General features: G+C 38.4%; 6 protein-coding genes across 6 annotated transcripts; 4 read left to right on the top strand and 2 right to left on the bottom strand.

Annotated features, from left to right (window-relative positions):
• Nucleotides 1-64: 64 nt before the first annotated feature.
• EV154DRAFT_479501 (uncharacterized protein) lies at nucleotides 65-1,338 on the top strand (the record flags this gene model as incomplete). The annotated part of the gene is made up of 5 exons (XM_051598259.1): nucleotides 65-283; nucleotides 333-497; nucleotides 593-819; nucleotides 878-1,003; nucleotides 1,062-1,338. The coding sequence occupies 5 exons, from the start codon at nucleotides 65-67 to the stop codon at nucleotides 1,336-1,338; spliced, it is 1,014 nt and encodes a 337-aa protein (XP_051459689.1).
• A 455-nt stretch (nucleotides 1,339-1,793) lies between these two features.
• EV154DRAFT_600990 (nucleophile aminohydrolase) lies at nucleotides 1,794-2,751 on the bottom strand. The gene is made up of 3 exons (XM_051607200.1): nucleotides 2,579-2,751; nucleotides 2,316-2,505; nucleotides 1,794-2,247 (listed from the first exon to the last, which is right to left on the bottom strand). Exons 1-3 carry the CDS (start codon nucleotides 2,647-2,649, stop codon nucleotides 1,822-1,824), a joined length of 687 nt encoding a protein of 228 aa, XP_051459688.1. The 5' UTR covers nucleotides 2,650-2,751; the 3' UTR covers nucleotides 1,794-1,821.
• On the top strand, nucleotides 2,751-4,367 carry EV154DRAFT_461286 (proteasome component PRE2). Its single transcript, XM_051597544.1, has 6 exons — nucleotides 2,751-3,052; nucleotides 3,120-3,267; nucleotides 3,320-3,531; nucleotides 3,602-3,631; nucleotides 3,689-3,893; nucleotides 3,967-4,367. Exons 1-6 carry the CDS (start codon nucleotides 2,915-2,917, stop codon nucleotides 4,065-4,067), a joined length of 834 nt encoding a protein of 277 aa, XP_051459687.1. The 5' UTR covers nucleotides 2,751-2,914; the 3' UTR covers nucleotides 4,068-4,367.
• EV154DRAFT_440133 (S-adenosyl-L-methionine-dependent methyltransferase) lies at nucleotides 4,346-6,015 on the top strand. The gene is made up of 3 exons (XM_051596915.1): nucleotides 4,346-4,902; nucleotides 4,956-5,294; nucleotides 5,346-6,015. Exons 1-3 carry the CDS (start codon nucleotides 4,411-4,413, stop codon nucleotides 5,988-5,990), a joined length of 1,476 nt encoding a protein of 491 aa, XP_051459686.1. The 5' UTR covers nucleotides 4,346-4,410; the 3' UTR covers nucleotides 5,991-6,015.
• A 672-nt stretch (nucleotides 6,016-6,687) lies between these two features.
• Nucleotides 6,688-13,352, top strand: EV154DRAFT_600987 (uncharacterized protein). The gene is made up of 11 exons (XM_051607199.1): nucleotides 6,688-6,749; nucleotides 6,811-6,988; nucleotides 7,040-7,184; nucleotides 7,255-7,398; nucleotides 7,469-8,073; nucleotides 8,130-8,278; nucleotides 8,339-8,486; nucleotides 8,553-8,795; nucleotides 8,851-9,045; nucleotides 9,098-10,024; nucleotides 10,087-13,352. The coding sequence occupies exons 1-11, from the start codon at nucleotides 6,733-6,735 to the stop codon at nucleotides 13,279-13,281; spliced, it is 5,946 nt and encodes a 1,981-aa protein (XP_051459685.1). The 5' UTR covers nucleotides 6,688-6,732; the 3' UTR covers nucleotides 13,282-13,352.
• On the bottom strand, nucleotides 13,327-14,474 carry EV154DRAFT_461278 (40S ribosomal protein S2). The gene is made up of 4 exons (XM_051597543.1): nucleotides 14,463-14,474; nucleotides 14,332-14,366; nucleotides 14,208-14,258; nucleotides 13,327-14,146 (listed from the first exon to the last, which is right to left on the bottom strand). Exons 2-4 carry the CDS (start codon nucleotides 14,363-14,365, stop codon nucleotides 13,455-13,457), a joined length of 777 nt encoding a protein of 258 aa, XP_051459684.1. The 5' UTR covers nucleotide 14,366; nucleotides 14,463-14,474; the 3' UTR covers nucleotides 13,327-13,454.
• Between the last annotated feature and the right edge of the window lie 719 nt (nucleotides 14,475-15,193).

The raw sequence follows: 15,193 nt of genomic DNA, 5'->3' as shown, positions 1-15,193 counted from the left end.
CACATATTTATACGTCATTCGCCCTTTACTTTTTCTATTTTTCTACTCTTTCACCAGTTACCAAATGTTCAAAGGCTTTAAGTTTGAAGTACCTAAACCGAAAGAATTGACAGACGCTAGCCAAAAGGAACTGTCTGAACTCACTTTTCAGTTTAGTCGGATTTCAGCAAATGAAGGAAGTCGACTTGAATCATTTCAAAGTCATCGATCCCCACTAGCAAATAGATCTCGCTCAGAAACTCAAGAGAAACGACGTCTAGAAGCCTTGGAATTCCAGAAAAAAGTGGGTACGTTATATTTCATTGAAACAGGTTATTTAACATTTTTCATAGCAACGCAGCATAACCATATCCAAAGCAAGACAGTTAGCACTCGGCACACCTACCGAAGAAGAAGTCGACGAAGGCGATGATGAGCAAGAAGACGAGGAGGAGGAAGAACATGGATACTACCCAAAGCATAAAAGAGCGAGGGATTCTGATGATGAAATGGAAGAGGTTGTCAAGCTAACCAAACATAATCCCAAACACAAGAAAGCTGACAAGAAAAAAAATAAAAAGAAAAACATTCATGCGTAGGTACATAACAATAGTATTTTCTACACGGTTCACTGAGCATTTTCAACCGAATTAGTGATCAAATCATGTACGCAGAAAATCTGGAAGGTATCCCAAGCGACTTTATCGAAAATTGGGTTATGATGATATGCCCAAAAGGTAAAAGATGTTTGGTAACATCTGGCAGCGGAGAAACGATTGCTCGTTCAAGAGCCGGTAATATTATTGGACGTTTCCAGTCCATGATACCTAATGGCTCAAGGTAATTTTGCGTTGAATAAAAATAAAGATGTTCATATACTAACCAACCACTCCCTTAGTTCCAATCGTACTTCTGACTTCTGTATTCTTGATTGTGTGTACGATGCTGTGCATTGGACGTTTTATGTGCTGGATATCATGTGCTGGCGTGGATACCCTATTTTTGATTGTGACACCAATTTCAGGTATAAAGTATAAGATCTCTGTTGTTTGGGCTTGAACTGAACAGGTTTTTTTATGTAGGCATTTCTGGCTTCAAACAAAAATTGAACCTAGTGAATTGGATAGACCAAACAATGACAATAAATTCTACCAATTCAAGTCAGTGACACCTATTTTAACAAGTGAGACACAAGTGGTTGCAAAAGATCCAGAGGGATTTCTCGCTAAACAAGGCCACCACTATGAGATTGATGGATTACTATTTTATCATCGTCAAACCAATTATCGTGGTGGAAGCACACCTTTAGTTTGCTGGGTTTCTCGACAAGATGTGCCTACATTGTTAAATCATGAATAAAAATAAATTCCCAATCACATCTCCGCTAGCGTCCTTTCTCTTATTCTCACAATGTGGAAAAGAGAGCGAATGATGGTTGATGTTATTTCATTACAACGTACACCACTCGATGTGGGAGCTAACCAAACATTCAATAGCACGCTTGTACCAAATAAAATGACTGGTGCGGCTTTACTGCAAAATAGACAATGTTATCCTTTTCAAGGAATGCGGGACGATGCTAGTAATTTTTATGCAGGAAATGCTTACAACGTCAATGGTAACCTAGCCGACACAAAGAAGCGTTCATTAACATCTACGGAATCTAACATACCCAAGAAACAAAAACAAGAAGACCTCTGTCTAAAGACAAGTTATACATTTACGTCTAAGCCTTACGACGTCATGGACAACCTAATGTGTTATTATTAAAATTTGCTTTTTTATACATATTTTTTTTTCTTTTCTTTATTCTTTTCCCATTTTGTATTAAAAAAAAGCTATTTAATCTCTCTTTAACTCGTGAACTTGCACTTCTACGGGTTGGTCTTTACGAATGATAAAGATTTGAAGGTTATCACCTGTATAAATATCACGCTCAGTGGCAGAAGTGAATGCATCTTTAACAATCTTGATAGCTTCATCCAATTCCATGTCCCCAAAGGTTCTGTTTGTCTGATTTTTCTTTCCTACTTGATTATCCAAAAAGGGTTGAATTAATGCTGAAGCTGAACCACTTGCACGGTATGATTCACGTTCGAATGATCCAATAGCGTCATAACAGTATACAGCACCTTTACCGGCCTCATCAACACCACCTACAATACAGAAACTATAGTAGGGGAAAAATCTCTTTTGATACAATGTAATGGATAACATTTGTGCGACAGCTGTAACTGACATATCCTTTTCATGAGAAAATTTATACCACTAATAACAGTGTCAATATACTATATAACACACAATCATATCACATTACTCTACGCGATCTTATTTACCTTGAGCTTTTGATCAAGAACTTTCTTCAAGGTTAAACCATCAGCATGGAAACCGTTCATAGCGATAACAGAAGTTTCTGATAATTTATATGACTTTGGTGAAAATCTAGAGTTGATGCTGTAACCGGTACTTTGTCTGGTATCGGAAGCGACAATACAAAAATCCTTTCCTGCAACAGCTAAAGAAGTACTATTTTTAATAAATAAACACGTTAATGTCCCCATACATTTTCTTTAAGAGAAAAAATTACGCAATTATTTACCCTCCATTGTCATCATAAGGCTCGAATTTATGTTCGATGGGTACTGAACTTGCTTCCATTGCGTAATCCATGTTTTTTTTTAAAAAGAAATGGTTCTGAAATAAAACAAAAAAAAAGAGGTATCAAAATTTTGGACGCGCGGCAAAATCTACACCTTTTAGAAGGAAGATAAGTGACGTCAATAATTATTTTTGGGTTTTTTGTAGCAAAAAAGAAACTCTCTCAGACGGGCGGACGACACGCGTCAAGAAAAGGCCTCGTCATCGGTCTGTTAAAATTTATTTAGGCAAAAGAAGCACAAGGATTTTTTCTCTCTCTACATCTTTATCTTAAAACATGAATAGATTTGTTTCAAAATACTCATCTTCTCCTTTACAATTACCTCAAGAGGAGAATTTCGGTCAACTTTGTGGAAAATGGGATGCTGCTCAACAATTCGCTTTCCCTTCTTTTGACATTCCTGCTATCCATAACGTAAGTTTTTTGTTTTTCGTGTTTTAAAAACTTTATCTAGTAGCGGTATTCATTAGTTATTCATTAGCCTGTCGACTTTTTAAGAAGTGTTACTGATGAACAATCTCCAGAATACAAGATCAAGATTCAACACGGTACCACCACACTTGCTTTCCAATTTCAAGGTGGTGTTATTGTAGCTGTTGATTCCAGAGCTACCATGGGAAATTATATTGGTAAACACTTCAGTCATATCCGATTTGTTTTTAAGTTAATAACATTATTCAGGTTCTCAAACTGTCAAGAAGGTTATCGAGATTAATCCTTATTTATTGGGTACAATGGCCGGTGGTGCTGCAGATTGTTCTTACTGGGAACGTGAGTTGGGAAGACGTTGTCGTTTGCACGAATTAAGAAATAAGGAACGTATCTCCGTTGCCGCTGCATCAAAATTATTAGCAAACATGGTATATGCCTATAAGGGTATGGGCCTTTCCATGGTAAAGTTGCATATATTTGGAAATTTGGAAAAAAATACGGGAACGACTTTATTCATTTATTCTCTTGTAGGGTACTATGGTCACTGGTTGGGATAAATCTGTAAGTGTTTGTTACAAAAATCGAATGAGGAGCGGTAAATTAACAATGTCGATGTAGGGACCAAATCTTTTCTATGTTGATTCAGATGGTTCAAGAATTAAGGGTGATATTTTCTCCGTTGGTTCCGGTTCAACATTTGCTTATGGTGTTCTTGATACTGGTTACGATTTTGATTTATCTGTTAAGGATGCTCTTGAGCTTGGTAGAAGATCTATTTACCATGCTACACATCGTGATGCCATGTCTGGTGGCTCCGTCAACTGTAATGATTTATTTATATATGTATACTTTGTTTAACCTTTACTAATTTTTATTTTTTATTTTCATCATCACAGTATATCACGTCACTGAGGAAGGATGGAATTACCATGGTAACCATGATGTCGGAAGTCTTCATTGGGATTACCAAGACGGTATTGCCAAAGAAATTATCTAAGTTAATCCACGTCTCTCTCTTTTTTTTTCTTATATCAAATAAATAGCTAAAAAAATATACATATATTATCTGGAAGAATAAGGACGAGTTTATGGACTGGATGGTATAGGACAGTTATAATACTGTGGTGGTTTACTTATAGTTTAACGATACCTATTTGCCGTATATTTTCCAATTTTATGCCCTAAAAAAACCTTTGGTGATATGACTGACAACATTCATCTCGTAGCATTCTTGAAATAAAACAAACCAATTTCATTGGCTCTTCTGATATATAAAATTCTACCCCAGGGCAAAAAAAAAAAAAAAAATAACAGTTTACCCTATTGCAGACGTTTTCGACATGTTGAGAGCACGAAATCAACTCTTGACAGCTAGTCAACGTTCTGGGCTATTTGCACGTTCAAGTGGTCCATCAAAGCCTGCTATTGTTCGCTTACAACACACCAAGCCTAACCACACAAAAGAAACATTACCTGGTATATTCTCACCCTTCTTTTCAGCAACCGATGACGAGCAGAAAGAAGAAAAAGCACGACGAAACTATCCTCGTCAGACCGCTTACGACACAGCGAAATATAAAAAGCCACCTACACGTAATAAAATGTTGGTGCGTGATTTCATTGATGATTCACTTTATAATCCTAATTATGGTTACTTTTCAAAACAAGCTGTCATTTTTTCTCCAGAAACCGATTTTGAATTTAACAACATGGACGATCATTTGGAGTTCATGAATATTTTGGGCCAATTGTATAAGGATATTGAAGGCGATGCTGATGAAGTTGATGAAGTAGCAAGACAAGTGTGGCACACACCAACTGAATTATTTAAGGTAAATCAGTAAACGAGGTTATCCCGTGCTCTTTACTAATTATAAAAGTATAGCCTTGGTATGGTTATGCTATTGCTAAATATTTAGTATCAGAATACAAGTTGAATCTCTTTCCTCACAAGGACCTGATTATCTATGAAATGGGTGCTGGTAACGGTACTCTGATGATGAATATTCTCGACTATATCCAACAAAACGAACCCGCAGTTTATAAAAGAACCCAGTACAATATTATTGAAATTTCAGGAAAATTGGCAGAAAGACAATCTCAAAGACAAGATGTGAAAGAAGCGAAGGATCAACATAAGTGCGTTAAGATTATCAACAAGAGTATATTTGATTGGGATATCCATGTACCTGATCAATGTTTCTTCTTGGGTATGGAAGTCATAGTAAGTTTCATCTCTTTTTGTAATAAATTTTGTATTAATGCTGTCGCCCAGGATAATTTTGCTCATGATTTGATCCGCTATGAATTAGAAACTTTACGACCAATGCAAGCATTAGTGAGTACAGACGCAAAAGGCGATTATACAGAAATATATGAACCTGTCGGAAATGATGCCCTGATTAGTAGATATTTGGCCATGAGAGATCAAACAAGGTACCGCTCACCCGTATTATCTAAGCAACTTTGGTTGAAGTGCTTACAATCGTTACCATTGGCTCCAAATATGACTTCACCAGAGTTTATTCCAACCAAACTATTCATGTTACTCGAAACCTTAAAAACGCATTTCCCTCAGCACAGACTTGTACTCTCTGACTTCTCATCATTACCCGATTCTGTAGATGGTGTTGATGCGCCTGTTGTTCAGACTCGTTATAGAGGCACCATGGTACCTTGTTCGACATATATGGTCCAACCAGGCTGGTTCGACATTTTCTTCCCAACTAACTTCGAATTATTAAGAGACTTATATTTGATGGTGTGTCGCGGATCCAGAGCTGGCAATGACAAAACAGTAAAGGTATTAACACATCGCGAATTTTGCGAGAGATATGGTGATGTAGAACGTACAACCACAAAAAGTGGGGAGAACCCAATGTTAATGTATTATGAAAACATGAAAATGATTTTGACCTAAATAAAAAAAGTATAGAGTACACACGTTTTTCTTTTTCTTTGTTGGTGTGTACATGTGAATTAAAAACGGTGACTTAATAAATAATGTGAAATATGCGATTTGAAGGTTTAACCCACGTTCGTAGCTTACCGAAAATGGATAAAAAAAGATGAATACTGTGCTTTCATTCCCAATTTACTGGATGTCTGAGATCCCACTTCATTTTAAATATGTTATTGGCCCATTGTGTAATTTTTTAGAACTGGTTGACTAACTGTATGAATTACGCTTTTAGTTATTCATGCAAGATTCCAAGAATACTTTTTTTAAGCCTTGTTCAATATATATCTAAAAGAAATAGAAAGCCATGCTATTGTCATCACAAGAGTTATAAGACAATGGATATATATTGAAATTGTCGATTGAAAAAATTAAAAAATGTCTAAATCATGATGATACGTCTGCTTTAAACTTCGCTGTGCTTCAAATTTATTCTTGGATAACAGGAAAAGAAAACAGTAGATGTGCTGATATAAAATTGTATTGATGCTTGAGTTTTTTGGCAACTTTTTTAATTTCAATGGCAAACGGCCAATCAATTTCAATTCCCGGCTGTTTAGGCATCCAACAGGCCAACTCAAAGCTTGTCCCACCCAGTAAACTTTATTTCATTTAAATAAAACACGAGGAGTTCCGCTCTCTGTGCTCTCTTTTCCTTACAAACAAAAAATTGTCTATTTTTACACTTTTATTTTGATTATAGATGACGACAATGAATGAGTAAACATTAACAGCGACTTACACATTGCAATATCTCAACCTTCACAATTTCTTTTCATAGACTTCATCTAGATCTGCATTCAAAGATCCTAATGGGACTAGCGGAGGTCCTTGCTGATTCCCGAGCAAAAGCCTCTTCCAGCGAAATAGAAAAACTAATTAGCAAGTGTCCTGCTGTTCCAATTAACGACGATACTGATATTCTCACAAGAAGAGAAGCTCCTGAACTTGGTGCCATGGTAATGCAGTTTCGCAGACTTTACAAAAAAAAAATTCTAATTCGAGAATAGACTCGTAGAAGTCAACAAACTATTGCAGCTTTGGTCAATTATGCAGTAAGAGCTAAGCCCGAAAATCAATTGGAACTTTTGCCTAGACTTTTATCTTACATGAGACACCTGCCAGCTTTTCGATGGGAGCCTGTTATTTTGGACGGTAAGAAAAGAATGTGGTTGAACAAACAGAAATAACTTAAAACTCCCTCCCTCTTCTTCCTGTAAATCAGGCCCTCCTCCCCCTGACGCTATCACATATAGCTTAGTTGCAGGTCTTTTGGAGATTGGAGACAAAAATCCTGAACGCTACGAACAGATTATAAATGCTTTGTGGGACTACGCTCAATGCATTATTCACCTCATGTCTGAAAATGGTATGTGAGAAAGATTTCTTTTTTTTTTGGGTAAATGATTATTGTCATGTTAATTTTTTTTTTATCGTAGTTGAATTTACAGTTACTTTTATTCTTCCTTCATTGGCTGGTCTTTCTAGAGCTCTTCAATTGTCACCCTTCCTTTATAAACCCGACCAATTATTGGCTCTTTGCAAAAATACCCAGCCCTTAATTCGTGACGATACTTTGGATTTAATTCGCATCTCCATCAGTAGCTGTCTCAGAGATGCCGAAGGCACTGCATATAGTCGTCGTGTTCTGGCTCGCTATTGGGAAGATGGGATACCCCTTAGTTCCAACCGTGTTATTCACGATTTATTGATTGTTTTTAGAAATGTGCTTGCTCGGGTTATTGCACATTCGAATCCCACGACCGACACCGTTACACCAATTATTGTACCAGTCAAAAAATTCGCCCGTTTATATTTACCTCATGATGTCGAAACCTCATGGTCCGTGCTCATGCAGGACACTGCGACAAAAATTCAACTGGTGACTGAGGTTGATAGAATGTTAAATAAGAGCCTTAAAAATATTTATGCCATGAGTCTGGGTTACTATGAAGAAATTCGCAAGTTTGCTGAAAAGAGTAACCAAGAAGGTACGAAATGGGCTCCAGACGCATATATGCAAGAAATTATGGGGACCAGTTTGGTAAGTTTAGGATATGTAAGCGCAGTAAATATTTCTTTTACTCATCTTTATACTAGCATGTTGCATCTTTATCATCCGTATTTATGCATGAAGTTGACGACTCTCTAATTGATCACATCACTGAATGTTTATTTGATGTGCCACATATTGCTGATTCATGGGTACACATTGCTTCTTTAGATGCCGCTGTGTTGCTTGCTGTAAAGTAAGTCAACCCAAAAGTACAATGATCCCTGACCTATACTAAACCAGTTTTCTTCATTAGCTTCACTCATTTGAACCCTGTGATGACTAACACTATCTGCAGATTTTTGGCTACACCATCCCCTGTATTTGAGCTTCAAACAGAAAATGTTAATGAAATCATCAGTGTTCAACAATATGCTATTGTTCGATTAGCTCAATGCGTTCAGGTACCAGAAAAAAAAAATGCAACCGAATTTCAAACTCAATTTTCTTCTTTTTTCTTTTTTTCTTAGACTAAACCTGAGGCACAAGTTTCTCAGGCTGCAATCTCTACTGTTTATGCGCTTTTAAATGAGATAACACGATATGCTGGCACAGAAAACGGAACAGCCAACAACGAATACAAGACATCCAATGGCAGTGCTATCTCTGGTGTACCCGCTTTAGAACAATTAAGTGATAAACAAAAGCAACAAGTTTCCGCCAATGTTTTATCGGCCATTGTTGGTATTGCTGTTTACTTAAAAGATGACAGGGTAAGTCGAATACTAATGCGGGAAGCGTATCGATTTTAATTTAAATCCACTGTAGATTATCTCACAAGCTTTCTCCATGTTGGCACTCCGTCGTAAAATGTTGTCTCCTGCTGCAACTGCGTCTTTGACTTTAAAGCTGGTTGATCTTGCTCTAGTCAGTCCCCAAGAAACCTATTGTGACATTATTGCTTTACTCTCTACATTTAGCCGTGAAGCTCTTCACAGTGAGAATAACCTACTCAACACATCTGTAAGTCACTAACACTTGATAATTTCTCTTGATATCTAACACAACATATCAGATTTTGGCCGCACAATTAAGTTTGGCCAAGCGTTTATCAGAGCGTCCCGAATATTACCAACTTTATCTTCACAGTCTTTTGAACCTCTTTGTTGAAAACGGTAATTCGATTCAAAGATCCATGACCAAAAACAAGAAGGAACATGAATACCCATTAGCATCCAAGCTTGGTATGCTTTTACCCATTATCGGAGCCTTATTGGAACATGATGATTTCAACCCCCACCTATTGCCCAGCGAAGAAACCGTCTCTCTTTTCCGTAATGTTTGGTTTCATTGCGTTTTGTTTGGTTTTGTGACCGAAACTATGTGGGTTCGTGAATGGCATTCTGCCATGTTGCAGGTTTCTAAGAAGACTCCCGTGTTCGTGATTGAGAGCACAACGAACTATCTTGAGAGTGACCTTGAACACAACTCAGTTTTACGTGCCAGTAGTGTTGCTGATAATGGACTGATTCCTATGCGTCAAAAGCTTACTAATTTTTTGCCCTCTCTTGCTTATGAAATCAAAAACTTCTCTTTTGCTCAGGTCATCTTTGCATTAAGTGTTTACCATGTCGAAATGATGCGTAGTCGCGTAGGTGATTGTTCTTACATCCTTCGTTATTTTATGAACGATGGTGTCAATACAAGCGCACTTGTCAGCTGCCTTGAAACCATTGCTGATCGTGTGTCACATGCTTTTGTTAAGGATGCTTCTATCAAAGCTTTAGGTCAAGTACTGGATACCAATTTGCGTACCCAAACTGCAGCTCTTTTGGAATTATGCTGTCATAAGCGTAAAAAGGTCCACCTTTTGGCTGTCAAAACTATTGAAAAAATTGTAGCATCATTTGCTCAAGTCTTCACAGATGGTGCTTTGGTTACCTTATTACTTGAGCTTGTCCAACTTGCTTGGCTTAGTTGTGAGGCTGAATATCGTGATGAGGTACGTGCCATTTTTCTTAATTACGCAAATTCTAATATACTGATATTTTCTTCATCTTATAGTATTCGCCTGTCTTTCATTTCACCTCTGCTCGTGTTAATGTCACTATTGAATTAGGTGATTCTTATGCCTACCGTAGAGAAGTATGTACTCGTCTTTATGAAAGTGCTCGCAAGTGGCTTCAAATTGGACTTGTCCGTGCGCCTGTTGAGGTGTCTGGTTTACTTCAGGACTACCTTGTCGAATTCAACCGCTTCTCGCCTGACGGTCTCACCGATGTTGTTCACATGGGTCGCTCTTTAGCACTTGAAATGGGAAAGACCTCTTCCAAAAACGAGTTATCTATCGACTTTGTTCCCAAGGTACCATCCATCTTCCCTGACGAATCCTCCAACTTTATTGGAAGCTTCAGATCAAGACAATTTTATTCCGGTGAGATTAGTGGTATTGAATACTTAATCAGCCTTCGCGCAAAGGCTGCTGAATCTGAAGAAGGCAACACACTATCTGATCAAATTCCTTTTGTTATTGAGGCTCTTCAAAGTCTTTCGGACGATATCGCTCACCACAAGGCAGTCTCTGTAGATCGTCTTTATCGCGTCATGCATCGTTCTGCTGGCTACGCTATTGCATTGCCCAAGATTAACGCAGACATCATTCGCCATTTAGTTCATATTCCCGTTCATTTATTTACGCCCGAATCTCTTGATATTGGTACAACAGTTTGGAACTGGATGCTTGTAGAACGCCCAGAAATCGAAAATAAGCTGATGATTGAAATGATGAGTATGTGGAGCTGGGCTCAACGTCATCGTAAGGGTTTATTTTCCCCCCTTCTCAATGTCAAGCATCCCTTTGTTAGCAAGATGACATACACTCCGTCGGACAAGGCTATTCGTGACAGCAACCATAGCATTGCTACTTTCTTATTTACCCCCCACATTACTTGGATCAAATTTTTGAGCAGCCGATTCTACGCCATTCGTCACCGAAGCAAACATTTGGTCAACATGTTTATTCGTTTGCTACAAGATTCTTTCCAGAATGCAAATATGATGAGCACGCATTCACTTGCTAGATATGCCAGATTCTCTCTTCTTCGATTGGGTTTGAAGGTGCTGCAATCTACACGATTGGAGGCTTTGGCAGAATACAAACTTCGTGCCTTGGTGTACGATGCAGCTTTCGACTGGTTCTCTCAAACACCCAAATGGCATTATGGTGCACGCAAGAGTTTGGCTTTGATGGAATATAAACTGATGACAGACTTTTACAATGCAGTCGTTAGTGATGCGCCCTCCCTTAGCTATCTGGTCACATGTAATTCTATCAAGAGCGCTAATCCCAAAATCACCGCCGGGCATTACATGTTTTTGAAGGATAAAACCAAGGATGACGTGATGAAGCAACATAAGAGTGCTCATAAGCTTTTATTATTATTTATCGAGAGTGAATTGACCAAACTTTCCGTGTGGAGCAATCCTCTCAATACTGTTGGTTCCGGCAACCCGACTAGCTTCAGTGGGGCTACCGAGCGATCCATGGTGACGGATGAATCTTGGAAGGAAATGATTCGATTTGCTTGGAGTGTATCTCCTAAGTTAGCAGTGCAGATGGATTCTAGATTTGTGCAACCTATTGTAAAGAAGGAACTACACCGCTTGATTGCAAACAACTCTTTGGATGTCGTAGATGTTCCCGAGGCACTTGTTATTTTATTAGGAGAGGGCTTATCTCCTACAGCAAAGTTGGACTTGAAGTACTTACAATACTGGGCACCTGTTCCGGCAATCACGGCAGCAAGTTATTTCTTACCGGCCTATGGAAACCATCCTTTAATTTTGCAGTATGCTATGCGTAGTTTAGAGTACCATCCTGTTGATACCGTATTTTTTTACGTTCCTCAAATTGTGCAAGCTTTACGTTACGATACTTTGGGTTACGTTGAAAAGTATATTCTGGAGGCAGCTCAAACTTCTCAGCTGTTTGCTCATCAAATTATCTGGAACATGAAGGCCAATTTTTTTGTCGATGCCGATAAAGATTGTATCAAGCCTGATGTTCTTAAGCCTACTTTAGAAAGAATCATTGAAACTATGGTAGCTTCCTTTACAGGTGAAGATCGTGCTTTCTATGAACGTGAATTCAAGTTCTTTGGTGATGTCACTGCCATCTCTGGTTATCTCAAGGAATATATCAAACACGGCCAAAACGAAAAGAAACCTCTTCAAAAGAAGCGTTTGGATGAAGAGCTTTCTAAAATCAAGGTCGATGTGGGAGTTTATCTTCCTAGTAATCCTGATGGCCATGTTGTCGATATTAATCGTGCTTCTGGTAGACCTCTTCAAAGTCACGCCAAAGCACCTTTCATGGCTTCTTTCTTGGTCGAAAAGGAGGAGGAAGATATCACTGCCATCAGCAAGGCACTTATTTTGGCATCTGATGAAATTGAGGTCCGTAAGCGCACTATGCAAATCTGGCAAAGTGCTATTTTCAAGGTCGGTGATGATTGTCGCCAGGATGTGTTAGCACTTCAATTGATTGCTGTCTTCAAAAACATCTTCACAAGTATTGGACTTGATTTATATGTTTATCCTTATCGCGTTGTCGCTACTGCTCCTGGTAGAGGTGTTATCGATGTTATTCCTCGCTCAATTTCTCGTGATCAATTGGGTCGTGAAAAGGTGAATAGCTTGTATGATTATTTCGTCGCCAAGTATGGTGGCCCTGAATCTATTCATTTCCAACGTGCTCGTATCAATTTTGTTCAAAGTGTTGCTGCTTACTCGGTGATCTCATACTTATTACAAATTAAGGATCGTCATAACGGCAACATCATGTTGGATGATGATGGCCATATCATCCACATCGATTTCGGTTTTATCTTTGATATCGCACCTGGAGGCGGTATTCTTGAAAACTCTCCCTTCAAGTTGACAACTGAAATGATTCAAGTAATGGGTGGTGGATCTGAAGAACAGGCTTTCAAACAATTTTCTGAGCTTGTGATTAAGGCCTATCTGGCTGCACGTCCATATGCTGAACTGATCATGCAACTCGTTTCTTTAATGCTTCAATCTGGTTTACCCTGTTTTAAGGGAGAAACAATTAAACGCATGCGTACCAGATTCCAGGTTGACAAATCCGATCGTGTTGCGGCCGATTTTATGCTGATGCGTATTCGAGACTCATTCACTAATCAGCGTACGGTTCTTTACGATTACTTCCAAAAGTTAACCAACGGCATCCCATACTAGACCTTTTCACTCTCCCGATTAAAGACATTTAATAAACAAATAATATTTTTTGGTTTTTGCTTTAAAAAAAATTAAAGATGTTTTTTTTTATTACAAATAAAATTTGATTTGCAAAAGAAACAAGAGTAAATTTTTATGATACCGTTTTAAAGAGATTTAAAAGAGGGAAAAATTTACTTTCTTTGCTTTTGAGCAAGGAAGTCGGAGAACTCTTGGTAAGGACCCTTGGAGAATTCAGACTCTTCCCAGAGATCAGGGGTCAAGAAACCGTAAGTGTTACCAATGGCAGCGAAGGTAGCCTTGACGAAGTTACCGAGAGTACGAGTAGAACCACGAGAGGTGGTGTAACAATCGGTGACACCAGCCAATTGGAGAACCTTCTTGGCAGTGGGAGAGGCAACAATACCAGTACCACGGGGAGCAGGAACCAAACGAGCAAGGACGGAACCACAACGACCGGTAACCTTACAGGGAACTGTGTGAGGCTCACCAAGGTTGGAACCCCAGTAACCACGACGAACGGGGATAATGGCAAGCTTGGCAAGGATGATACCACCACGAATGGCAGTAGCAACTTCCTTGGCACACTTGACACCCAAACCGACATGACCGTTCTCATCACCAATGACGACGAAAGCCTTGAAACGAGTACGTTGACCGGCAGTGGTTTGCTTTTGAACAGGCATGATCTTCATGACTTGATCGGTAAGCTTAGGAAGGAAATAATCAACAATTTGATACTCCTTGATAGGGAGAGAGAAAAGATAGATCTCTTCAATGGACTTGATCTTGTTAGCCTTAACGAGACGACCAAGCTTGGTAACGGGAACCCATTCGTTCTTTTCCTCACCACGACGTCCACGACCTAAATTCTCAGTTGAGTTTTCCAATCTTAAGTGAAATGTTGATAAAAGTAATAATCTTACCACCACGTCCACCACGAGGTCCACCACGACCACGTCCGAATCCACCGCGACCTATCAAATTATAAAGAATGGTAAGTTCAAAGCAAACATTTTGCAAATGACATTATGAAAAAAAAAAACGTACCACGAGAAGCACCGGCTGAAGCTGAGTCGGCCATACTATTCATTGAAAAAAATCATCCATCCGTTAATATCGATCGCTTTCTATGATCATTCACCATGTTGTTTTGCTGGTGAATGTATATGGGTACTCACTTTAATATTATCAATGAAGAAAGAATCTACTAACTTGGAATCTTGCATCCTATTTTAGAGAACTTCTGAGGCGGATTTTGATATGTATCCGGTCCGGAGCACTTAAACTCCGGTCCAGGTTACTCCATACATAAGATTTGTCAATTTTTCATGCATTTTGACATTTGATTGTAACCATTTTTATGGATAGCTTGAATACAAAGCAAATGTTTTCAGCGCTTGCATGCTCACTAAATTAATTTTTATAAATCATTTCTTTGGGCAACTTGTCTTTTTTTTTATTTATAAAAGCAAACCTATAATGTAAGTACTTTGCAAGGGAACTTAAAACTTAAAAAGTGTACTGCTTATAAAGAACGGCATGTAGCACTCAATATAAATGTATAAAAAACACAATGTTTTATATTACATGGGTCTAAGGTGAATTACCCTTATTAATAAGCCAGTCTAGCGATGTGGTAAAATATATTTATGGTCATTCCATGGTCCTCTGAATTTACCGTGTAATAGTATTAAATTATAATAGGCTCTTAATGTGGGAACACGATCCAAAGTAACCTTTCCATCAAAAAATTTGTTTTTTCTTTTTGATCAGTCAAACTTGTCTCTTTCAATTCTATGGGGTTATTCCAAGATGGCGTTTCGACATATTGATTTCACGACAGGTACCGATTTAACATGGAAACATGTTAAGGAATTAGCCTATTGAAGGTGCTCATATCTATTTAACA

The sequence above is a fragment of the Mucor mucedo genome (genome assembly GCF_025094135.1).
Source record: "Mucor mucedo strain NRRL 3635 chromosome Unknown EV154scaffold_26, whole genome shotgun sequence".
Classification (NCBI taxonomy): Eukaryota; Fungi; Mucoromycota; class Mucoromycetes; order Mucorales; family Mucoraceae; genus Mucor; species Mucor mucedo.
The sequence above is the reverse complement of the archived record's forward strand: the minus strand, read 5'-3'. Positions and strand labels throughout refer to the sequence as shown.